At 39.6% G+C, this 27,124-nt stretch overlaps 1 protein-coding gene across 1 annotated transcript; it reads left to right on the top strand.

The window, feature by feature from the left end:
* Positions 1 to 354: 354 nt before the first annotated feature.
* On the top strand, positions 355 to 25,427 carry cdx1a (caudal type homeobox 1a). The gene is made up of 3 exons (XM_057850996.1): positions 355 to 795; positions 18,383 to 18,531; positions 24,318 to 25,427. Exons 1-3 carry the CDS (start codon positions 459 to 461, stop codon positions 24,516 to 24,518), a joined length of 687 nt encoding a protein of 228 aa, XP_057706979.1. The 5' UTR covers positions 355 to 458; the 3' UTR covers positions 24,519 to 25,427.
* The last annotated feature ends 1,697 nt before the right edge of the window (positions 25,428 to 27,124 follow it).

The raw sequence follows: 27,124 nt of genomic DNA, 5'->3' as shown, positions 1-27,124 counted from the left end.
TTGGAAAGGCGTGAATAGGTGAAAGTGTGTGGAAGGAGTGGCGTACTGAAAAAGTGAGTAAAATAAGATTAAGAGAAGAAGAAGAAAAAACAGAAAGGTATAGATGAGAGCTTTTGCATTACATACAAAGCTACCACCATCAAATATTTATGAACACAAAATTTGTTGATACTTCTGCAGTTGTGGTTCTCAGGAGAAGGTTAGGTCAATGCACTCACATCGTTTACAAGAGCAAGCCAGGTGAGTCTCAGGTAAGGCGTGACGTCATCATGGTACTTTTGAACTCCTCGGCTATAAATCTATAAAGGTGTGTACTTGCTGCTCAGGTAGCCGGCCATTGTGTGCGTGTGGATTCCGTGTGGAGGGAAAGCAAAAGGCTAAGGCGTTGCTGGAATAAACACTTACAATGCTCAAGGAGGTTTGAGCGGCTTACCTGAGAAGGGCTGCTGGACGCCAGCATGTACTCCCAGCCGGCCAGATTGCCAGCTCAGACGCTGCCTATCAACAGTCAGTACATGGCGCCTACGTATGACTTTGCGACCTACCATCACATGCCGGGAGTCTCAGATCCACCTGGAAGCGCTTGGAATCCCGTTTACCGCGAGGATTATTCCTTCAGCTTCCCGGGTTCAAGCCCTAGCACAGGGCAAGTGAACTTCAACTCAACAGAGCTGGGTAGCATGCCCACCGCCCCGGGAGGAGGAGGCCTCAACCCCTACAACCTTTTCCCAGGTCAGGACCCCTTTGGCCCCCGGAGGAGACCCCAAGAGCCCACAAAGCTGAACGCACCGGCAGGTTAGAATACTTTTTCATCAAACAAGAATTTCATGTTCTGTACTTTTCCAGCGCCAAGCGTTTTTCGAAAAAACAACCACAGAGTGAGAACCAATTTTTAGCGTTTTGACTTATCTTTCAAGGCCGAAAGGATATCGTGTGTGCTGGATAGAGGTGGGTAGAGTAGCCAAAATTTTTACTCAAGTATGAGTAGCTTTAGTAGCAATATTACTCATGTGAAAGTAAAAGTAGTAATCCAAAAATTTACTAAGTAAAAAATGATTCATTAATAAGAATACTCAAGTAATGAGTAACATTGTGAGTATCTGCTTACAATGTTTAATTTTTCAAATAATGTTTTTTTTTTTTTTCTCAGCACAACTTTATTTTTATGAACTGTTATTATTATACTGTCCTATAACCTATTACTTGACCATATTATGCCCAAAAGATTACACATAAATAATGAAATTCAGACAAGAACAACCTTATGACCCATTACCTATCCAAAGAGCATGGGTGCCTTGTAGTAGAGAAAAAACATTGTTACCTCTGATTGGTAAAATGAAGTCATATGATTATTGCTGCGACATCTCATTGGTGAAACTGTCGTCATCTCTTGCAAAAATAAAGAAAACATAAATGACCAGAGGAGGGTAGAGTAGTCATAAATTGTACTCAAGTAAGAGTAATGTTACTTCAAAATAATATTACTCAAGTACAAGTAAAAGCAGTCAACCAAAAAATGTACTCATGTACAAGTAAAAAAGTATTTGGTGAACAGAATAGTCACGTAAAGAGTAACATTGTGAGTACTGTATTTTCCGCACTATAAGGCGCACCAGATTATAAGGCGCACCTTCAATGAATGACATATTTTAAAACTTTTTCCATATATAAGGCGCACGACATTATAAGGCGCATAGAATAAATGCTACAGTAGAGACTGGGGTTATTATATGCATCCATTAGACGGTGGTGCGCTAAAGGGAATGTCAACAAAACAGCAACACAACAGCAAGGTAAAACATGTAGTGCAACATTTATATCACATAGTGGTGGGGAACTTTTTTCTTTTCCACAGTCAGCCTTTTCGTGTTAGTTGGGTTATAATTTTTCCACTGTTTTACAATATATGCACTGCATTTGACCAGACCATGTATAAAGGCCAAAAATGGCCTATGACTATACCTGCTGCTTATGTTGAATTATCAAATATAAAACTATTTCTTCAAATTTTGGGGGGAGTTTTTTGTCTTTTTGGTCCCAAAATGTTGATTTATAATTGGTCAGTGAAGAAAACAACAGTTTGGACTAGGGCTGTCAAACGATTAAAAATTTTAATCGAGTTACTTACAGCTTAAAAATTAATTAATCGTAATTAATCACAATTCAAACCATCTATGAAATATGCCATATTTTTCTGTAAATTATTGTTGGAATGGAAAGAGAAGACACAAGACGGATATATACATTCAACATACGGTACATAAGTACTGTATTTGTTTATTATAAAAGTAAATCAAGAAGATGGCATTAACATTATTAAAATTCTCTTAAAGTGATCCATGGATTGAAAGACTTGTAGTTGTTAAAGGATAAATGTTAGTACAAGTTATAGAAATTTTATATTATTATTTTTCAATTAAAAATAAACTAGTAGCTCGCCATTGTTGATGTCAATAATTACACCATTCTCACTCATGGTACTAACCCATAAAATCAGTTGGACCCAAGCGCCAGCAGAGGGCGCCAAACACCAAAAAACAAGTAATTACATTACACTGTACTGTCATTTTAATCTGTTTGAGCGGGGCATGCGCGTTAATTGCGTCAAATATTTTAACGTGATTAATTTGAAAAATTAATTACCGCCCCTCCTCCGTGAGTCATCACCTTATCGTGGTGGAGGGGTTTGCGTGTCCCAATGATCCTAGGAGCTAGGTTGTCTGGGGCTTTAAGCCCCTGGCAGGGTCACCCATGGCAAACAGGTCCTAGGTGAGGGGCCAGACTAAGCGTGGCACAAAATGACTCCTTATGATGAAAAAAATACATGAACTCCAGTTTCCCTTGCCCGGACGCGGGTTACCGGGCCCCCCTCTGGAGCCAGGCCTGGAGGTGGGGCTCGAAGGCAAGCGTCTGGTGGCCGGGCCTGTCCCCATGGGGCCCGGCCGGGCACAGCCCGAAAAGGCAACATGGGTTCCCCTTCCCATGGGCTCACCACCTCTGGGAGGGGCCAAAGGGGTTGGGTGCGCAGAGAGTTGGGCGGCAGCCAAAGGCGGGGGCCTTGGCGGTCCAACCCCCAGCTGCAGAAGCTAACTCTTGGGACATGGAATGTCACCTCTCTGGCAGGGAAGGAGCCTGAGCTGGTGGGTGAGGCAGAGAAATTCCGACTAGATATAGTCGGACTCTCCTCCACACACAGCTTGGGTTCTGGTACCAATCCTCTCGAGAGGGGTTGGACTCTCTTCCACTCTGGAGTTGCCCACGGTGAGAGGCGCTGAGCAGGTGTGGGCATACTTATTGCCCCCCGGCTTGGTGCCTGTACGTTGGGGTTTACCCCGGTAGACGAGAGGGTAGCCTCCCTCCGCCTTCGGGTGGGGGGACGGGTTTTGACTGTTGTTTGCGGTTATGCACCGAACAGCAGCTCAGAATGCCCACCCTTTTTGGAGTCCTTGGAGGGTGTGCTGGAGAGCGCCCCCTCTGGGGACTCCCTCGTTCTACTGGGGGACTTCAACGCTCACGTGGGCAATGACAGTGAGACCTGGAGGGGCGTGATTGGGAGGAACGGCCCCCCCGATCAGAACCCGAGTGGTGTTCTGTTATTGGACTTCTGTGCTCGTCACGGTTTGTCCATAACGAACACCATGTTCAAACATAGGGGTGTCCATATGTGCACTTGGCACCAGGACACCCTAGGCCGCAGTTCAATGATCGACTTTGTAATCATGTCAACGTCTTGCGGCCACATGTTTTGGACACTCGGGTGAAGAGAGGGGCGGAGCTGTCAACTGATCACCACCTGGTGGTGTGTTGGCTCCGATGGCGGGGGAAGTTGCTGGCCAGACCCGGCAGGCCCAAACGCATTGTGAGGGTCTGCTGGGAACGTCTGGCGGAATCCCCTGTCAGAAAGGGCTTCAACACCCGCCTCCGGCAGAACTTCTCCCTTGTCCCGGGGGAGGTGGGGGACATTGAGTCCGAGTGGACCATGTTCCGCACCTCCATTGTTGAGGCGGCCGATCGGAGCTGTGGCCGTAAGGTGGTTGGTGCCTGTTGTGGCGGCAATCCCCAAACCCGCTGGTGGACACCAGTGGTAAGGGATGCCGTCAAGCTGAAGAAGGAGGCCTATCGGGCCTTCTTGGCCTGTGGGACTCCGGAGGCAGCTGACAGGCTGGCCAAGCGGACTGCGGCTTCGGCGGTCGCCGAGGCAAAAACTCGGACATGGGAGGAGTTCGGCGAGGCCATGGAAAACGACTTCCGGACGGCTTCGAGGAAATTCTGGTCCACCGTCCGGCGTCTGAGGAGAGGAAAGCAGTGCACCATTAACACTGTGTATAGTGAAGATGGTGTACTGCTGACCTCGACTCGGGACGTCGTGGGTCAGTGGGGAGAATACTTCGAAGCCCTCCTCAATTCCACCGACACGCCTTCCTTTGAGGAAGCAGGGTCTGGGGACTCTGAGGTGGGCTCTTCGATCTCTGGGGTTGAAGTCACTGAGGCGGTTGGTAATCTCCTCGGTGGCAAGGCCCCGGGGGTAGATGAGATCCGCCCAGAGTTCCTAAAGGCTCTGGATGTTGTAGGGCTGTCATGGCTGACACGCCTCTACAACATCGCGTGGACATCGGGGACAGTGCCTCTGGATTGGCAGACCAGGGTGGTGGTCCCTCTTTTCAAAAAGGGGGACCAGAGGGTGTGTTCCAATTATAGAGGGATCACACTCCTCAGCCTCCCCGGTAAAGTCTATTCAGGGGTGTTGGAGAGGAGGGTCGATCGGGAAGTCGAATCTCGGATTCAGGAGGAGCAGTGTGGTTTTCGTCCCGGCCGTGGAACAGTGGACCAGCTCTACACCCTCGGCAGTGTCCTTGAGGGTGCATGGGAGTTCGCCCAACCAGTCTACATGTGTTTTGTGGATTTGGAGAAGGCGTTCAACCGTGTGCCTAGGGGAGTCCTGTGGAGGGTGCTCCGGGAGTACGGGGTACCAACCCCTTTGGTAAGAGCTGTTCGGTCCCTGTACAACCGGTGTCAGAGTCTGGTCCGCATTGCCGGCAGTAAGTCGAATTCGTTCCCAGTGAGGATTGGACTCCGCCAAGGCTGCCCTTTGTCACCGATTCTGTTCATAATTTTTATGGACAGAATTTCTAGGCGCAGCCGAAGCGTTGAGGGTGTCCGGTTTGGTGGCCTCAGCATTTCATCTCTGCTTTTTGCAGATGATGTGGTGCTGTTGGCTTCATCAAGCCGTGACCTCCAACTCTCATTGGGGCGGTTCACAGCCGAGTGTGAAGCGGTTGGGATGAAGATCAGCACCTCCAAATCTGAGACCATGGTCCTCAGCCGGAAAAGCCGGCATGCCCTCTCCGGGTCGGGGAGGAGATCCTGCCCCAAGTGGAGGAGTTCAAGTATCTTGGGGTCTTGTTCACGAGTGAGGGTAGGAGGGAGCGGGAGATTGACAGGCGGATCGGTGCAGCGTCTGCAGTGATGCTGACTCTGCACCGGTCCGTTGTGGTGAAGAAGGAGCTGAGCCAAAAGGCGAAGCTCTCGATTTACCGGTCGATCTTCGTTCCTACCCTCACCTATGGTCACGAGCTGTGGGTCGTGACCGAAAGAACAAGATCCCGGATACAAGCGGCCGAAATGAGTTTCCTCCGCAGGGTGTCCGGGCTCTCCCTTAGAGATAGGGTGAGAAGCTCGGTCATCCGGGAGGGGCTTGGTGTCGAGCCGCTACTCCTCCACGTTGAGAGAAGCCAGTTGAGGTGGCTCGGGCATCTGGTTCGAATGCCTCCTGGACGCCTCCCTGGAGAGGTGTTCCGGGCATGTCCCACCGGCGGGAGGCCCCGGGGTCGACCCAGGACACGCTGGAGAGACTATGTCACTCGGCTGGCCTGGGAACCTTGGAATCCCACCGGAGGAGCTGGCTGAAGTGGCTGGGGAGAGGGAAGTCTGGGCTTCCCTGCTAAAGCTGCTGCCCCCGCGACCCGACCCCGGAATAAGCGGAAGATAATGGATGGATGGATGGATGGATGGATGGATGGATGGATGGATGGATGGATGGATGGATGGATGGATGGATAATTACCGCCCATTAACGCGATAATTCTGACAGCCCTAGTTTGGACATGAAGTTCAAGGTGTCCTGGAAAAAGGAACCAAACCAGGCCATTGTGAACAATTCTTTCTTTGAAATATTAATGGAATATCAAAGGCATGCAAAAGCAGACAAAAAAGGTTCGGACCTTAAAGGGTTAAACGTTAGTGCAATCACAATATAGTAACACTCGTAATAGTGCAAAGCTGCAAAGATTTAGTATATTATAATGGAGAGTGTTATTTGTGGTTTTCTTATTATAATTGTGAAATTTTGTATGCCCGTTTTTCTTTGCAAATTTGTATAAATCTGTCAACAACAACAACAAAAAACCTGTTGCGGCTCAATATTGATTCATATATAAGGTACACCGGATTATAAGGCGCACTGTCGGCTTTTGAGAATATTTAAGGCTTTTAGGTGCTCCTTATAGTGCGGAAAATACGGTAACTGCTTTCAAATTTTTGTTTAATTTCGCAGCACAAAGTTATCTTTATAAACTGTTGTTACAATTATACTGTACAATAACCCATTACATAACCACATTAAGTCAAAGAAATCCCCCCCCCAAAAAAAATTATCAAATTCCTGTGAGGGAAAAAAAATGACAGAAATGAAGCATTATTTGTCCAAAGAGCATTAGTGCCCTCTAGTGGAGAAAATAGTTCCTAGTTTGAATAGTGAATAGTTCCTTTATCGTTAGTATTATGAAATTAAAAGGATCATAGCTCTGGTTTTCCAAGGCCAAATAAAGACTGGGAGAGAGGTTAAAATCTGCACTTTTGAGTCATGTTGAGGGCAGAGCTCTATGTCAAATACTTAATTTTTTACGGTGCCACATGATTGAACAGGCTGGCGTTATTATAGAATGGCAAGCTTGCGTCTGATTGGCATATTAGAGTATTGTGATTATTGTTGGGACGTCTCATTGCTGAAATTGGTAGAGCCACTCTTGGAATCGCTGGCAAAGATTGATTAATTGAATTAAATTAATTAATTAATTTAATTAATTTGAAATGAAGACTAAAGACCAAAAATGTAACGACTCTTGTCTCGCCCAAAGTAGCGGAGTAAGAGTATTTCCTCTTCACAAATCTACTCAAGTAAAACTAAAAAGTATTGTGTGGTAAAACTACTCTAAGAAGTACTTTTTTTTCTCAAAAACTTACTGAAGCAAATGTAACAGAGTAAGTGTAATGTATTACTACCCACCTCTGGTTATGGATATGTTAAAAATTGGATTCCGATCTTTTATCAGACAAAAACAATAGGTTCTAAATTATTCTTTTCTTTAGTAATCACCGTTTGAAAATACAGATCAAATGAGGAAAATCGGGTGATCTTGGACAACATTCGGAGAAAATTGGGAGGTTTTTGTGAAAAGATGCATTTTCTGCACAAAATGACTTTGATACAAGTACAATTTGGGTTTAGTGACAACTCATACACTGCAACATACCAATTTTACACATAAGCAAGAGCGGAAAGTGTGTAAAATAATCACTTTTGACAAACAATTCTGAAACTTTTGGCTATTTGCAGTAATTTGTGCAATATATCTCATCATCTGGTGTAATTTTCTTTTTCAATGAAAAAAAAAACTAAATGAAGAAAACTCATTATTGGCACTTTCTGTTTGGATAGTAGTTGAGTTTTCTTGTCATTGGCAATGAACGAATTAAACTTTTATTTAAATAATGATGACACTGGGCAACGTGATTTTTGTTGGGTTACATCTGACAACTGGTTTTAACACATTTTTGGATGCGTAATCCAAAACTGATCTGTTTTTCTCCATCACACCAAAATCTTTCATACGATCACTGTTTTCTTATAATATATGAAAAATACTGTACTTGACTTTTTCACTGCCACTGACAGCAATAGTAGACAGTGTTGTTAATCTTACTTTTAAAAAGTACTTAATTACAGTTACATATGACTTCTCCCGAAAAATAACGGTTACATATGACATCTCCCAAAAAGTAATTGCGTTAGTAACTTAGTTACCTGCATGTAAGGATAATTAGTTACTTGGCAAAGTAATTGGTGTTAATTTTCTTTTTTTTTCCATTGAAAAAAAAAAAAAAAAAAAAAAAAAACATAGGTCACACTATGTGAAGTTCAAAGGTTTTTTAGGACAATTCGCCCTAGCCCAATTCTTTACCCTAAACTTAATTAGACACAGAGATATTGTGGATATTGTGATAACGAGATAGTAACTTTTGCTATGTTTAGAAGTCATTTAATGTTGTGAATCAACCGTTAAAGTTGTTAAAATTGCGCCTGTTATTGCATTAGTTCTCTTTTGACTACTTTCGACATGTGAAAGTTTTAAAACTGTTTTATCATTTAAAGACATTTGCTGATTTAGGAGTATTTAAGATATGAAGTGACTTATGTTTGCTAGGAAGGTTCTCTACAACAGAGCCTTACTGATAAGTCTATTGCTTTAAGATGGCGGCTGTGTAGTAACGCCAGCGAGTGTATCATTTCGCATCTACTTCTCCATACATTTGCTAACGCTGCCGAGTCTGTCATTTCGCATCTAGTTCTATATACATGTGATATCTAGCGTAGCATCATGTGGGCGTAGTTTGTAGGGTGTCGGCGACAGGCATGCATTATTGGGGCCACCTAGCATCGCGTTTGCAACGGCGTCTTTACACTCCCGCTCATCTCTCTCTCTTCGATGACTTTTCTCACGTCATAGAGCCAACGTAGTAACGCATAGTAACACACGCCGTTACATCCTCAGTAACGAGAATGGCGTTGCAAACATGAGAAAATTAATTAATTAGATGACTCACTACTGAAAAAAATAACAACGTTAGTAATGCTGTTATACTGTAACGCCGTTATTAACAACACTGACAGTAGACAAAGTCCTTTTTAACTGGAAGGCTGGCATCGAATTATCCTATTAGTTGCCACTGACAGCGATAGATTGGGTGTAGGCTAAATAGTAAAAACATCGTAAGTGGGTGAGCGGTAGAGAAAAAAAATGACTGCAATTTGGGAATTAGCATGGACATGCGAGTTTTATTTAGCAGAAAAATCAAACTCAACAGATTTTTTTTGTTTTTTTTCCCAAATTGTTGCCCAGCGTAATAAATGTTGCTTTTAGAAAAACAATCGACAATAATAACCTTTAAACATGCTTTCATATGTCACAAATGTGTATATATAATATAAAAGTTGCATTATGTAAAACGTATATTTCTTCACACAACAAAATAATTACCGTGATTTTCGGACTATAAGCCGCTACTTTCTTCTTTAATTTTGAATCCTGCGACTTATAGTCCAGCGCGGTTTATTTGTTGATTTATTTGGGTTAAAAGGTAACACATGCCTCCTACATGGCAGCGCTGGAGATGTAAGTAACTATAAAAATTCATGTTCTGTGCTAAATATTTATTCAGTTACTGTTCCAGTTGTTTCATTAATTGCTAAGTTTGGTATTTGGTAACACTTTATTTGACAGCAGCATCATAAGACTGTCATAAGACCGTCATAATTATGACATGACACTATCATAGGCATTACTAAATGCTTATGACAGATGTATGACACATAAATACCGTCCCTACGGTATTAGCTAGTTTTTATGTCCCAAAAATGCATGATGAAACCCCTCACTTCAGCTGCAAGGCTGCACCCTCCCCCTTCGGTTGTTCCTCAGTGTCAGGGAATCAGCTGTGCTACACAACGGCTGGAGGAGGTGAAACTCCTGAACTTGTTCCCTCACCGAAGAAAATGAAATCGCTGATATGGGAATACTTCGGCTACAGAAATGTTACAGACAGTTGCGGCTTAGAGGAGGAGGGCAAACCGACACTTAAAACATGTTTGCGAAGGGTGGCTGCCGAGGAGGCAATACCTCCAATATGATTTCGCATTTATACAAAATTAAAGGTTAGCAAACACTGTCATGAACGTTTCCCACCAGCTACGAAAGTTAACTCCAGCGTGTGTAGTGTGTCTAGCGGTGGTAAAACGTGGTGTGTTTTTTTTTCTCTTCTCTATGGCAACTGTTTGTGTTGAGAAAGAGTGTGCGTGTAATGTAAACATGATAAGAGTCATACACACGTGCTTTTTATAGAAAATAATTCAATTATTTTTGTTCTGATGTTAATAATGTTGAGCTGTGGCTATGGGTTTAGGCTCACCTAAAGGACTGCATTTATTTTAATTGCCTAAATGTATTTTAACAACATTATACTTATGTTCCACTTTGCTAATTTGTATTGAAAAATAAAAATCTCATTCAATGGAAAAAAGCTTTGTATTTTTTTAAACCCAGATTTCTCAAAGTAACACATTTTAGAGCTGTAATTGGAATACAATAATACAGTGAAACTGAGATATTTTGGCTTAAAGTTATCATACCGTCAGAATCTCATACCGGCATATGCCTACTTATGGGCAAAGCGCTGATATAAATAATAAACTATAAAATATAAACTCTGTACAAACTAAACAACAAAATCGAATTAGTAGGAGGCAGACTGTAATGAATTTGTTTCCTTTATCAAACATGAATACAATTAAAATCCATTTTCAAAGCACACTCTTGGAAGACCATTTACAGTTTGAGTTTGGGTTGAAAGGAGACTCTAAGCTGTTATATGAATGTGTTAATGTGTGTGGCTTCTATATAAAAACAAAGGAGAAAACATTACTATCTAACAATAACTCGAGTGCTAATATGCTTCTCCACAGTAAGTATTTGGGAAGCTAACAAGAACACACAACAAAGAGCACTGGAGATATGAAGAGCTAAAACGAGGAAATATGACCAAGCTTATGTAGCATTTGGCTTTGACTTTTAACTTTTGACTTTTAGGTGTGGGTGACGAGAAAAGACAAGTCTGTTTACAGTGCCTAAAAATGTTTGCAGTGTACAGCAGGAAGCCAAATCAATTAGGATGTCACTGATCCCACTGACCCCAATGATATTGGTAAGCCGCTTGACTTTTTTTTTCCCAGCGAAAACGTAACGAATATTGCCAACAAATATCCCACTTTGTGAGTGTTACATCAGTAAACCAGCGAGTACTGTAAGCATCATATAAGGTGGCATACCAAGTTGCTCAGTGCAAAAATAACCCCACATCATGGAGCTGATCAATTTTAATTCATTATTATTTATTGACTTTAGGTTAAGCGGCTCGGAAAAACAATGAATTAAATTTTATTTTTCAGTATCAAATGGTAAAAAAAAATGTACCTTAGTGTATTTTTACAGTTTGGTTGTAACTTTTTTTTTTTTTTAATTTAGGCAAATTGATGCGCTTTAAGTCTTTTGTATTACAAACAAAACAATGTTGATACAGTTATACTTTATTGCAAGTTGATCTACATCACTTTGTTTTCTTTAATATTAAAAAGGACACGATGTTATGTTGAGGTGTACCTATAATAACAATCATTTTATAGACAAATCATACTATTCACAGTGGGGGCAGAGAGTTAGGGGGACTGTGAAACGTTTACATCTTCCTGGGGTGGCGGGGCGTAACAGAAAATAATTGAGAAGTGGTTGAGTTTTTTCTTATTTATAAGAAAATGGCACAAGAAAGTAGCAAAATTGTTAACATCAACTAGAAGGTAAATATATAATCTCCACTACATTAATGTCCGCGGCTGCCTGACGTAAAGCACAACATCAGGACAAAGTATCATAAAAATACTACCGTAATTACTCAATTATTTACTCAAGGCTTGAGGCCAGGACCTTGTTTTTGAAGTGACTCCCTATTACAAGGTAATCACCAATGCGCGACAATTTCGACATGCACACTCAGAGTTAAGTCAGAGTGACTGCACACACACATCCATCAAGCTTGCGGCCTCTCCCTTCCGCAAGCTGTGTGGGATGTCGACGCAAAGCTAACAAAGCAGACGTTGGAGGCTTCCCAGGGGTCGTTCCCCACCCTTTCTGTCCACCAAGTGGGAGCGCAAAGGTGAGATAGTGCGGCTTAGTGTGCAGACTGAACGTTGCGGCCGACCCTCGGGCCTCACCAATGTCCGCGCATACCCATTTGCTCTACTTTTAATCGATGTCGTCACACAGTCAAGATTTCCCGATCAATAACTGACTCACCCTTTTCTGTGAATGCGTGTCATTGAATAGCAGCCTGCGTAAACAAAAACTCACGGTGATAAGAAAACCCCCTATCGCAATGCAGTGGAGAGTCTTTACATTAGATTTAGTTCAGTTTGATTAATAGAACTGATGGGTCTTTTAGTGGCGCCTGAACTTGAACGTGGCACCAGACAAAAATCTCAATGTCAAAATAGTCGTCTACATGGCTACAAGACATGTGACTCACTGGAGTAATGAGACGCCATGTTGGTGTTTATTTATCTTTCATTTATTCTATGATTATTATTACAAAGAACTTGGTAAGTTATGAAATGATTGTGTACAAATAAAGCTTTCTCGTAATTTACCTTAGGCTGATGTTTTTTATTTATTTCATTGATCTATTACTAGTATTTTTCAGCAGTTTTTTAAAAGAGCAATACAGTGAGCAAAGTGTTAGCATGTCTGCCTCACAGCATGGAAATTCAAGGTTTGAATCTCGACTCTCCACATGCTTTTCATTAAAAAAACAATGCATGCCAGGACCGCTTAGGTCTCTAAGTGAGCCATATGTGAGTGATTTTTTTCCTCTTCCGAATTTGAGGATATTAAAGTGACTGTACAGGATTTTTAGAGTTAATTTCAAATACTTTTCTACACCTTGCATGCTCCACCAATGCCCTGTCGAGGCATTGGTGATACTGCCCCAAAAATCCTTTTTCTAACCTTCAATGGAGGGGGTTCGAGTCAACCACTCTGCGTAAACACACGCCTGTGCATATTCAGCGCTGTTTCACCGAGCCTCCGCCTAGTCTCCGCTTGGCAAAAACACTTTTCCTACCAAATTAAGGCTGCTGTTTTTACGTTTCTGGTTCTGATTGGATAGGCCAAACGCTTGTTGCTATATGTTCGAGCTCATACAAGCATGCATGCCATGCACGAGCTGCAGTTACGCTTTAGGTCGGAGGTGAGTAAAAAAGTGACAAACTCAATATAGTCCCTTTAAGATAAAAAAAAATTGAGAAAATGACCATAGATGAGATGTGTTAGGATTTCCTTAGTGTTAGCAACAATGCTTTATTTAAAAAAATAAATAAGATGATTAAGGGAAAATTGACAAAATTGACAAAATTTTCTTTGTTCTTTGTTTTTTTAACCATTGTTATTTTAACATTTTTCCTCACAAACAATAAAAAAAAAACAGTCAACACTCCCCAAAAGTGAAGTGGATATTATATTTACAGTGCTGGCCAAAAGTATTGGCACCCCTGCAATTCTGTCAGATAATGCTTAATTTCTCCCAGAAAATGATTGCAATTACAAATGCTTTGGTAGTAATATCTTCATTTATGTTGCTTGCAATGAAAAAACACAAAAGAGAATGACCAAAAGACATTAAATACAGAAATTGTTTTTAATAGAGAAGGTCATTACTCTTTGAGGGGGCAGCTTCACTTAAAGCATCAGAGGGTACGAACTACATTAAAAAGTTTTTGTGTTTCTGTTTGTGGAGTAAGGCTATGGAATAAACTAGATGATGGGTTCAAGCAATGTCCAAGCCTGACCCAGTTTAGGAAGTGGTACAAGCACATGGTTTTCACATGGTATAGGGAAGAGGAAGGGGCTTAATTATAGGGAGTCTTCACATATCTATTATTGGCTGGTCCTTTTTATTTATTTAATTTATCATGTATATGGTTTTTTACCTAATTTCTTTGTTGTATGAGGACTAGTTAAACAGGGTGGACTGATATAATTGAAGAATAGAAAAGGGGTAAGGTTTTAGTAAGCAAAGTCTTAAGTAAGCAAAGTAAGCATAAGTAATAGAATTGTTTTTTTTGTTTTTTTTGTTTATTATTTTATTATCTCATGTCCAAAATAAAGCATTCATTCATTCATTCATTCATTCATTCATTCATTCATTCATTCATTCATTCATTCATTCATTCATTCATTCATATTTAGTCAAAACACTAAATAATTAATAACTATTCAATGGAAAACAAACAAAGCCTATGTTCCACTCTACCATGATGAGTCAGGATCCCCTATTGCAGGGGCGTCACTCGAACTAACACAATACTGGGGCAAGCGGAGCACTGGCGATTTTATTTATTTTTTTCAGCATTTATCTATCATAAAAAGTCAGAAATAGTGATGTAAACTATATATAATCAAACCAAAATACAAGTTTATGTAAAAAAGTGAATTTTTGTTTTTGTTTTTCAGCCATCAGGATTTAAAATCAAAATTGGGACATCCCTTGTTGATGGTCAATTCACCTTTTTTTATGTTCATCAACTTTCAGCTCTCCACCTCTTCCTGCACTCTGCTACTCTACTTTGTCTAGACAGAAATGGGGATCTACTATCACTGTTACTTATTCAATTAATCAGTGTTTTTCTATTGGTGGTTTGTGACCTAAAAGTGGTTTGTGTTGTCGAGGTGGATTACTTAGCTTACCTCTCTCATTCTTCCTCGCTGATTTATCTTTGCTGCGAGCAAATAACTATCTAATACCCATTTGCAAGTATAAAGCTGTTTGAGTGAAATGGAAATAATAATACCACATATCAAATTAACACAATATTAGATAAAGCTCTTGAGTGAGAGCCCCACACTCAAATCGCATTAATTGTCCTTGTATTTGTAGCCAGTTAGCTAAAAGACGGCCGCTAATCTGCTACTTCAATTTGCGACCAGAGCAGTTTACCGCGGTTGATAATGCCTGATGCGTAAAGAGTAAATTTGAACAATTCAAATTCACAATTAATGGGAATAGGCGACCAAACAAACATCAACACAGAGGTAAAAACGAACAACAAGGATGGGCAGATTATCTGACACTAACTTGTAAACAGGTGGGTGGAGTATCTAATCTAAATTTGCTATTTTACTCAAGTAATAGTAGCGTTACTTCCAAATAATATTATTAAAGTAAAAGTAGTCGTCCAAAAAATGTACTCAAGTACAAGTAAAAAAAGCATATGGTGAAGAATACTCAAGTAATGAGTAACATTGTGAGTAACTGCTTATATTTTTGTTGGATTTTTTTTTTAATTATTTCAAAGAATGGTATTTTAATGTATGGAAGTATGTATGGAATGTTGTTATAATGATACTGTACAATAACCCATAACATAACCACATTAAGCCAAACAAATACCCAAAAATATTTAAAAAATTTAAAATCATTGAATTCCGATGAGAGAAAAAAAAAAAAACATAAAACATTATTCGACCAAAGAGCGCATGACTGCCCTCTGGTGGAGAAAATAGTTCCTAGGTTGAATAGTGAATAGTTCCTTCCGTGGTCAATCGGTGTCAAATAAAAACTGGGACAGAGGTTAAAATCCTTGTTTTTGTGTCATATTGAGGGCAGTGCTCTATATTGAATACTTCATTATTTACGGTGCTTTAAAGACATCGCATGATTGAACAAGCTGGCGTGAAGATAGAACGGCAAGCTTGCATTTGATTGGTATAATGGAGTCAAGTGATTATCGTTGCGACGTTTCACTGGTGAAATTGGTACAGCTACCCCGGTAATACACCAGGCATGTCTCTACTCTTGGCATCGCTGGCAAAAAAATTAATAAATCTAATACGTAGAATAAATAGGAAAAATGTAACAACCCTTGTGTAGCCCAAAGTAGCGGAGTTAGAGTCGCGTTTTTTCTTCACAAATTTACTCTAGTAAAAAGTATAGCTTAGTAAAACTACTCTTAGAAGCACATTTTTCTCAAAAAGTTATTCACGTAAATGTCACAGAGTACGTGTAACGCGTTACTACTCACCTCTGCTCGTAAAGCAGGTGGGAAGATGTAATTTGCACCGTCGACTGTATGATTGGCACACGCACCGTAATATTGATGCTGCATTCACGTATTGTTGGAGTTTATCAAAAAAATGAACCTCTCTTACATGCTGTCTATAAAAAAAGTCACTCATCTTGTAATTTATCGTTGGAGCATTAAGATAGGCTAATATCCTTTGTAGCAACCATTTTCATCCCACATTACGACTTTACAACACATCAGAACCGTAACTTGGGAACTCAGATCTCCCGACACACATGAACATAGCATATCTCCCGAAGGTGCTTTGTGGAAGTGTCAACTCATATGCCTATCACAGTCAAAATTACGTGCATAAATTGCCATATTAAGGAGCCTCGTGCAGATGGAGTGAATAGAGTAATATGACCGTGTTAAATAGGCCCATTCTGTACATTATGTTATGTAGACTTAAAACTCCAAAGTATTTTTTTTACCGGTGAAATTTATACTTGGGTACTGCAGCTCATCACTGGGGCACGTGCCCCTGTGAAATATGTCTTGCGTTGCCCATGCCCTATTGCACACATTTTTTCCCTGTATGTCAGCCACTTTCTCCAGTTTTTCCAAAACAAATATTCTTTTATCTTCAGTTTATATGTGAGCCATTCCAAATCAAATATTTTGTCCACTATTGACAGCCATTGTTCATATGATGGAGCTTCAGTCCTTAACCAATTCTTGGCTATGGTCTTCTTTCCAACCACAAGGGGAATGTTTACAATGTAATGGTGCCCTTTATGTATAGCGTCTTGTATTAGTCCCAGACATAATACCAAACAGGATTTGCGGATTGTGTATCCCAACATATCACAGAGAGCTGAATGAACCTTCTCCCAAAATAGTTAGTGCATTTCCAAAATAATATGTCGATCATCTGGATTCATGCAGTTGCACTGTTTCCATCAAGGTTGTTGGATATTTATTTGTTTACTTTTAATTTTAGGTGTAATAAAACATCGAACTAACATTTTTTTCATTTGAATTCTTTCCATTTAAGACATTGACGTGTGATCCCCACTTCCACTCTTTTCTTTTTTTTTTCTTCTTTTTTTTTTCAGTTTTCTTAATGCTTACGATGGGGCTGCTTACAAAAACACCTGAAAGCAACTTTAGGATCCAAACTTTAAAGTGCAAGTTTCTGAGGTGACAGTACATATTTGAATATAATTTCAAAAAAATCAACCAACAACTTCATCAAAAACACAGATTTTAGTATAGAATAGAATAGAATAGAATAGAATAGAATAGAATAGAATAGAATAGAATAGAATAGAATAGAATAGAATAGAATAGAATAGAATAGAATAGAATAGCCCTTTATTGTCATTATACGGTTGCATATTGAAATTGTGGAGCATCTCCCTTTACAGTGCAGGACAAGTAAAAATCTCAAGAGTGACTTGCAAGAATAAAAATATAATCCTATATAAAATGTGTATGAGGAAGTACTATGTTTAGGCAGTGCAAATAATTGAAGTAGTAGCAGTTGACAGTGAAGAATTGAATATTGCACGTTAATATTTTACGTAAATAAGTGTTGCACATAGAATATGTGTGAATAGAAGTTAAGTAGCAGCAGTTGACAGTGAGGCATTGAATATTGCACGTACTGTAGTAAGTATTGCACATAGCACATATTGCATGTAAATGAATATTGGACATTTGGGGATGTGGTGTTACATATGGCTGTTCAGGGTGGAGATGGCTTTAGCAAAAAAAAAACTGTTTCTCAGTCTGTTTGTTCTTGCTTTTAAACACGTACAGCGTCTCCCAGCGGGGAGATCAATTTTGTCTGATTTTCATCCAGATGGTGATGATTTGTTTCTAAATACATGAAATATGTTTGAAGATCAGTGTTGAAAATGTGCACAGGTGGAGAACAATGGAGCACTGAATCTCCAAGTTATAGAATGAAACTCTTATTGAGCGTTACTTCCGGGGGCAGCAACAGAAAAAATATGACTTCCATCACCGAAATACATATTTCATGGGATTAATGTGTGTTTTATGTTACATGGGTTTTGTTTAATAATGCACGGCGTAGCAGACGGCTAGCCGCGAGCAGCGCCACAGTTTCTCTTTCACCGCGTACCGTCGGCTACAATACTGCCAATTTGTGTTTTGTCATTTACTGACGGCAAATTCTGATTAGCAAAATGTGACGGCCAAAAACAGATAGTGCTGTATACCCAACATTACTATATATTTACCCCATAATACAATATGAAATAGTGGTTAATTCCTCAAAATGATTGAAAAACTAAGAGTACCTTTGACTAATTTACCTGTTGCTGTTTTTATTTTTTAATGGCTGCAAATATATAATTAGTTGCCTTGAATTCCGATCAATAATTTGACTTGTTTTGTATGTTATAGCAGGAAAGACTCGCACAAAGGAGAAATACAGAGTTGTCTACACGGACCACCAGCGGCAGGAGCTGGAGAATGAATTTCAATTCAACCGCTACATTACAATGAGGCGCAAATCTGAGCTGTCCTTGGCATTGAACCTCTCCGAAAGACAGGTGAGGACTCCAGGTTCAGGGGGAATTTGTCCACCTTGAGGCTTATCCTTACAGTTGAAGATGGCCGTGTCTGATATTTGGATTTTGGAAGTAAAATATTTCAATTCAAGCTTGCTCAACAACTTGAATCACCTGTGAAAACCCTTTAAGTGCACCTTAAAATATTGTTATACCCAGAGGTGGGTAGAGTAACCAACAATTTTACTCAAGTAAGAGTAGCGTTACTTGTAAATAATATTACACAAGTGAAAGTAAAAGTAGTAAGTAAGTAAGTAAAAAATCATTAGTTGAAAAAAATACTCGTCATGAGTAACATTGTGAGTCACTGCTTACAATGTCAGTTTTGTTTTTTGTTTTTTTTGTTTTTTTAATAATTGTTGTTTTTTTCTCAGCACAACGTCTTTTATATGAACTGTTATTTTCGTACTAACCTATAACCTATCACCTGGCCAAATTATGCCAAAAAGATTACACAAAAATAATCAAATCTCAATCAAACTCAAGTAAAAGCAGTCATCCAAAACATTTACTCAAGTACAAGTTAAAAAGTATTCAGTGAAAAGATTACTTAAGTAATGAGTAACTGGTTACAATGCCTGATTTTTTTAAACAATGGTATAGTTTTTTCTCAGCGCAAAATCATCCACAGTAACCCAATACAAGACAATATTAGGCCAAGAAATAACACCAAAAGCATCGAAATCCGACTAGAAAAATCTACAGAAATAAAACATCACCTGTCTAAAGATGAGGAGTGCCCTCTTGTGGAGAAATCATACCTTACCTACTATCCCAAGCGCCATATTTCTGTGGTCTATCATTGTTCAATAAATACTAAGTGAAGTTCAAATACACACTTTAAAGTAATGTTGTCAAATAATTTATTCTTTAGTCCAGGGGTGCTCATTGTTTTTTGGTCCAAGATCTACGTTTTAAGGACACAACCTCCCGCAATCTACCTTAACAGCGGGGGTGTGGTGTGCTGAATAATGTCATATGTTGCTCCCACAACAACAACAAAAATTTGCATTTACCGTATTGGCCCAAATATAAGACGGCCCTGATTATAAGACGACCCCCTCTTTTTCAAGACTCAAGTTTGAAAAAAAGACTTTTTGAACACCAAATTAATTTTTATACAGAAAATAATTACAGTACATCTAAAACAAATTATTATATCAATATATTTGAGAGGAAAAAGCATGTTATTTTGACTCATTCAAATCCTAATATCTAAACATTTAAATAAGTAAACTTAAGTGGAATCACATTCGTAAATGAATGGCTTCTGGTTTTTGAAATGTAAATTCACCAATCTATTGTGATAAAACAACAAAATTGCAATAACTGCATTAACCATCAAAGTGAAGTCGAACTGTAACTGTAGTCTTGAAACAAATCTGAATAAGGAAAAACATTGCAATAGAATAATGCAAACTGGTTAAACTTGAGAGTAGCTGAGATCTGTCATGACAGAACATCGCTTCAATGATATCTGGCGCCATCTAGCGTCGTGAATGGGTACAATGTCTAGACCGCGAATGTAAGACGACCCCAACTTTTTCAGTCTTATTTCAATGCAAAATACACCATCTTATATTAGGTCCAATACGGTAATTATTTTTCTTGATGTCGTAACCTACCTACACAAGCATTGCGATCGACTGCTCGATCGGGATCGACGTAATGGGCACACCTTCTTTACGCCATGTGATTGAACAGGCTGATGTGATCACAGGACTTCCAACTGCAAGCTTGTATGTGTGTGGTCATGTGACTGTATTGTTATGTCTGATTGGTATGATGAAGTCATGGGATTACTGTTGCAATGTCTCATTGGATAAACTAGTAGAGCTATTGTGGGCATTTTTAGCAAAAATAAAGTCAAATCTAATATGTAGATTAAAGAGGGAAAAAATAATGACTATTGTAAGCCAAATTAGCAAGGTAAGAGAGGCGTTTTTTTTCTTTACAATTCTACTCAAGTAAAAGTAAAAAGTATGGTGTGGTAAAACTACTCAGAAGTACATTTTTCTTAAAAAGTTACTCAAGTAAATGTAACGCATTACTGGCCTCTTCTGGTCATACCATAGAGCAGTGCTTCTCAATTATTTTCTGTTGCGCCCCCCCAAGGAAGACATAAATGTTTCGCGACCCCCCAAACTCTGCCGCCACTGTAAATAGTATCATTTGTCTATAATACTACTATTATAAGTACACATCTGCCTCAAATTGTATCCTTTTTTTTCTATTAGAGAAAATAACAGAGATGAACTTATAAAGTATAACTTCATTTGTTTGTAACAGAAAAGACTTAACGCGCATCAATTTGCCTGAATTAAAAAAAAAAAAAGTCACATCCAAACTGTAAAAATACACTCAAGGTACAGTTTTGACCATTTGATACTGAAAAACAAAATCAATAAATAATAACAAATTCAAATTGATTAGAAACATTAACTCATGAGGACAATATGCCCAAAAATTTGACCGAAAAAACAAAGCTGAATAGAAGAAAGAAAAAAAAGTGTCTTTGGACAGAAGAACAGTTTTTATTTTCGCTGCTCGCAGTATCACCTCCAGTTTGCTATGATGTGGGGTTATTTTTGCACTGAGCATGCTAACAATGCTCACTGGTTTACTGATATAACGCTGACAAAGCGGGACGATTGTTGGCAATATTCGGCACGTTTTCGCTGAAAAACAACCAAGCGGTTTATCAATGAGATTGGGGTCTAATGTCTTTAAGTGGCATCTTAATTGATTTGGTTTCCGGCTGTCCGCTATAATCATTTTTAGACACAGTAAACAGTGGTCTTTCCTCGTCTACCACTGTATTAAATGTCAAAGCCAAAAGGCAAACGGCCCGAAAAAAGCACACTCTCGGCGGCCGAGGGAGAACCATAGGAGAGGGCGGTCGTTGTGACGATCCCAAGCCGAAAATGGCACTTCTCGGGTGGACATGTGAGAACCGGAGAAGACAGTGGGTTGCTGCGTGAGTCCCGCCAGAAAATGGCTTTCGAAAACGGCGCACAGCTCTCCAGCTCTTCGTGAGTCTCTCCCGTGTGCTGAGTGCTCATGCTTACTTCAAAAATACTGCGCGCGCAAAATGAGAGCGCCACTGCCACCCACTTAGTGGACGTGCAAGTACACTTTATTCTAGTACGGCAAAAAAAAAAAAAAGCATGTTCCCCGAGGTCACACATGCCACCCCTGGCATCGCTCTGCACCCCCCTGGGGGGGCGCGCCCCACTATTTGAGAAGTACTGCCATAGAGTGATGTGAAATGCGTTGTGAAAACTAAACAGGCAACATTCTGAGATGGCAAGTAAAAAACTAATAGGGATGTCCCGATTGCATATTATGTTTTTTTAACATAAGTTCCAAACATGTTACTGTCCCACTGTGGTGCCTTTATAATGTGAATTATTTTTTAACAAGAATAATGTAGAAAAATGTTTGTCTTTATTAAATGCTTCAGTGACAGAGTCCACTCATGCTGCTGAGATCAGCCTCTCACTTACACAATGAGTTGCCATAACACACTTATGCAAGTTTAACGATGATTGACACATTTGTGCCTTTGATCGTAGAGCTACCAAGCTTCTCTGGCAATATCAAAGATACAAACCTGTCATTAACTTGAAGTACCAAAAAGAAGCTGGATAGTTTGGCCGCACTGCTTAGCAGGAGGGAGGTTGAGAGGCTGTGGCATTGTGCGAGCATGAAGCAGAAAAATATAAATATATATACTTTTCAATTAAAAACCAGAACTTTTTCACCGAATTCTGATCCTCTGAAAAATGGCGCGATCACGTGATCGGATCGGGACATCCCTAAAAACTAATTAACCATCTTGAATTTTGGTCTTGGAGTTGGTTTTTCAAAATGTCAAATTAGATACATGAAATCATTTGAACCAATCCTTGGACTGCAAAATGAAAAACAGAATCTAAAACAAATTTATTAGAAAGTGGGGTAAAAAAGTATTTTATCCACCAATTGTGCAAGTTCTCCTACTTAAAAAGATCAGTGAGCCCTGTAATTGTCAACATGGGTAAACCTCAACCATGAGAGACAGAATGTGGAAAAAAAAACAGAAAATCACATTGTTTGATTTTTAAAGAATTTATTTCCAAATTAGAGTGGAAAATAAGTATTTGGTCACCTACAAACAAGCAAGATTTCTGGCTGTCAAAGAGGTCTAACATTAATACAGGTAACGAGGCTCCGCTCGTTACCTGTATTAATGGAACCTGTTTTAACTCATTATCGGTATAAAAGACACCTGTCCACAACCTGTCAGTCAGTCACACTCCAAACTCTACTATGGCCAAGACCAAAGAGCTGTCGAAGGACACAAGAGATAAAATTGTAAACCTGCACCAGGCTGGGAAGACTGAATCTGCAATAGTTAAAACGCTTGGTGTAAAGAAATCAACTGTTGGAGCAATTATTAGAAAATGGAAGACATACAAGACCACTGATAATCTCCCTTGATCTGCGGCTCCATGCAAGATCTCACCCCGTGGCGTCAAAATGATAACAAGAAATGTGATTAAAAATCCCAGAACTACACGTGGGGATCTAGTGAATGACCTACAGAGAGCTGGGACCACAGTAACAAAGGCTATACTATCAGTAACACAATGCACCACCAGGGACTCAAATCCTGCACTGCCAGACGTGTCTCCCTGCTGAAGAAAGTACACGTCCAGGCCCGACTGCGGTTCGCTAGAGAGCATTTGGATGATCCAGAAGAGGACTGGGAGAATGTGTTATGGTCAGATGAAACCTAAATAGAAATTTTTGGTAGAAACACAGGTTCTCATGTTTGGAGGAGAAAGAATACTGAATTGCATCCGAAGAACACCATACCCACTGTGAAGCATGGGGGTGGAAACATCATGCTTTGGGGCTGTTTTTCTGCAAAAGGACCAGGACAACTGATCTGTGTAAAGGCAAGAATGAATGGGGCCATGTATCGAGAGATTTTGAGTAAAAATTTCCTTCCATCAGCAAGGGCATTGAAGATGAGACGTGGCTGGGTCTTTCAGCATTACAATGATCCCAAACACACAGCCAAGGCAACAAAGGAGTGCCTTTGTAAGAAGCATTTCAAGATCCTGGCGTGGCCTAGCCAGTCTCCAGATCTCAACCCCATAGAAAATCTGAGGAGGGAGTTGAAAGTCCGTGTTGCCCAATGACAGCCCCAAAACAACACTGCTCTAGAGGAGATCTGCATGGAGGAATGGGCCAAAATACCACCAACAGTGTGTGAAAAGCTTGTGAAGAGTTACAGAAAACGTTTGGCCTCCGTTATTGCCAACAAAGGGTACATAACAAAGTATTGAGATGAACTTTTGGTATTGACCAAATACTTATTTTCCACCATGATTTGCAAATAAACTCTTTATAAATCAAACAATGTAAGTGTTTTTTCCCCCCCCACATTCTGTCTCTCATGGTTGAGGGTTTACCCATGTTGAGAATTACAGGCCTCTCTAATATTTTGAAGTGGGTGAACTTGCACAATTAATGGTTGAGGAAATACTTATTTGCCCCACTGTATTTTAGATATTGTATTCCTTTACCGTTGCCATTACTGTGCGAGAAACAATAGTAGTAATTTAACTTCAAAATGCTTGAATAAAAATATCTTGACGCTTACAAAAAACATAAATCTTTTGATTTATTGCCTTTCATTTCAATCTCAGGTGTGATACAGGCATCAGTTCTTTGACAGCTCTCGACTCCTAAAGCAGAATCTTTGCTTTCTTTGCTAGGTGAAGATCTGGTTTCAGAATAGACGTGCTAAAGAGAGGAAAATAAACAAGAAGAAGCTGCAAGATTCCCAGCAGCCCTCCACATCCACATCCACCCCACCTGTGCCCACTGGATCCACTGAGAGCCACAATGCAACAAGCCCGGGCAGCAATATTCTGTCCAATGCCATGTCAGAAGAATACAAGATTGAGTTCATGTGACTGAAAAGTTTCCTGTTGTTTTATTTTTAATTTTTTTTAACAAAACGCAAGAAGTGATCACTGAATTACTGGAATTATGCACTGTGAGCAATTCACCGGATGAACTATTTCCGACAGCTTTAAACTGTGAAATGATCACGAAGAAATGAAGAAAAGCTAAAAATTGTGCTTAACCATGTTTGTATATAAGCTCATATATTGTTTTGGCAAAGACTTTCTTTTAAATATGTAACAATGTGAATTGCACTTGAGGACAAAAAAAGACTTGACGCCAAGGGCGTAGGTTTGCATTGGGATGGTAGAGACACAACACTACCAACTTTTCAAGATGCTCAAATTGTCCCCATCAACTTTTAAGCAACTTATTTGCATTATATAATGAATTCGGTTACATAGGGCATTTAGTCTTCCCATATGTTGTAGGGATAAAATTGACCCCACCATTGTTAAGTTAATTACTTTCATTTATTCAGACTTACATTTTCACTTGCTGAATGTGCCAGTCAAACACATTTGATGGCTGATGACTTGACCCCCCACCACACACACACAGGCAATAACAGCCCCGACATAAATACAACATGCCGCTTCCTCCGCCCTCTTCAAAGACAAGGAATATTATACGTTTTTTTCCGCCAGCAGCGGCAACTGTAACTATTGTAAAAAGAAGTCAAAGTTGTGGAGGTGGGGAACACACCAATAATTTTTCTACTGAAAGACCGACCGGCATCAGAGTTTGCATAACATAAATCTGTGTGAATTTCCCAAACTCAAGTAGGAATCTGCTTTGAGAGAAATATCTTCCTTCATGTGTTCTCTATTGTTAACGCTAATTAAACTGTAAGAAATGTACTGAACCAAGGTTTAAACCCTTCTCCCCAGTTTTTATTTTAACACTCAAAGCAAGATGGAGAAAATTATTCGACTAGATCAGGGGTGGGCAAACCAAACTCGAGGGCCGCAGTGGGTCCTGCTCTTCGTTCAAACTGATCCAGCACAGAGCGTTTAACCAGTGAGGTTTCAATGGAAACAAGAAGCACCTGACTGCAGTCAACTGATTGTAACTATAACACACCAGATTGGTGAAAAGGTGTCCTCTTGATGGGATGCAGTAAAAACCCACACCCACAGCGGCACTTTGTGGAATAGTTTGCCCACCCCTGGACTAGATTTAAGAAAAAGGATCAGATTAAGACATTATAAATTTGCAGTGTGAAAGTATAAATCAATACAGATTTATTTTGCATTGATCATTTAGCCTATCAATTACTTAGATTCATATTAGTGAAAAATGTAGCCCTAACCACCGTTCACCCAATCTGTTTGGTCTAATTCATGTCCCGTTCCCACCAAAAAGTGTACTTTCAGGTTATGCTGTTATTTTGTCCATACTAATATTGAAACCAAATCTATGCCCTTGCTTGACGCTCATTTTGAGGAAAGAAAAGGAATATTTTTATGTATTGGAGGGGAAAAAAAGAAAACGTTCAATTTTTCACAAATTTGAAACGATGAGCTTTTACATCCATATTCGGAAAAGATATCAAATTCAGTTGACAAAAGCAACTGTGTAGTTTTTGCTTCACATCCTGACAAGTGGCTGCAGATTGCTCAACAGCATGTGACTTATGTGCGAGTGGCCTTTATACCTACACACGTACACCCACACAAACCTTCCCACACTCAAACTATATCGCATATTCAAAAAGATTGCGATGTGTTGCTTTATCGGTAATCGTCTTTTTTTTTTTTGACTGGACATGCAAGACAGCCGCAGACTTCTTAACACACCCTCTTCTCATCTTTCGGTTAAAAAAGAGGAAGGAAAAGTTTCGCAAGTTGCACATTTGAATGCTACTCCTTGTAATGAAGATAGCGTCTTGCAAAAAGTGGTTTACATGTTTAAGAGTTTCAGTTTTCTTAATAAAAAATGTTATGCTGAGAAGTACAAAATGTCATCGTTTTGAATTATTTAGAACTACTCATTCATATCATGTCGCTTATCCTAGGGATTCTCAAAATTACTTGTGCTGGTGAAGTATCACTGAATTAAATTGAATTAAACTGCATAATTGATTCAAATCTTTGAACCCTTTTTAATTCAGAGCAGTATATTTGTTTGTTTGTTTGACGAGTTTCTGTTTAATGATTATACTAATTCCATTTGCTCAGATTATGAATATTGTATCTCCTATCACACCTATGCAGATGACACACAACTCAACATTTCAGTGTCCCACATGATCATAGTCCCATAGGGTGTATGTATTCACACCACTAAAGTCCTTAGTTCACTTTCTTTGGTTCACATCAAAGTACATTTGGTCCAGACTTTTTTGATGCGGTTCCTTTTCACATTGCAATTTGAGTAAGTGACCCAGGATTTCACAACAAACCTACACATGTGCAAAGATCAGTGGTGGAAGAAGTGCTCACAATTTTTTTTTTTTTTTTTTTTTTACTTAAGTACAAGTACAGATACAGGTGCAAAAATTGATGAAGCACAAGTACAAGTATCTGAGAAAAATTGAGTATTTTATGAAAAATTTAGTATTTTAAAGTATTTTATCCAGAGGTAGAAATCTAATATACGTGTATATACGTGT

Source organism: Corythoichthys intestinalis, chromosome 11 (assembly GCF_030265065.1).
Source record: "Corythoichthys intestinalis isolate RoL2023-P3 chromosome 11, ASM3026506v1, whole genome shotgun sequence".
NCBI classification, from domain to species: Eukaryota; Metazoa; Chordata; class Actinopteri; order Syngnathiformes; family Syngnathidae; genus Corythoichthys; species Corythoichthys intestinalis.
This window is presented reverse-complemented; position numbering and strand designations above follow the sequence as displayed.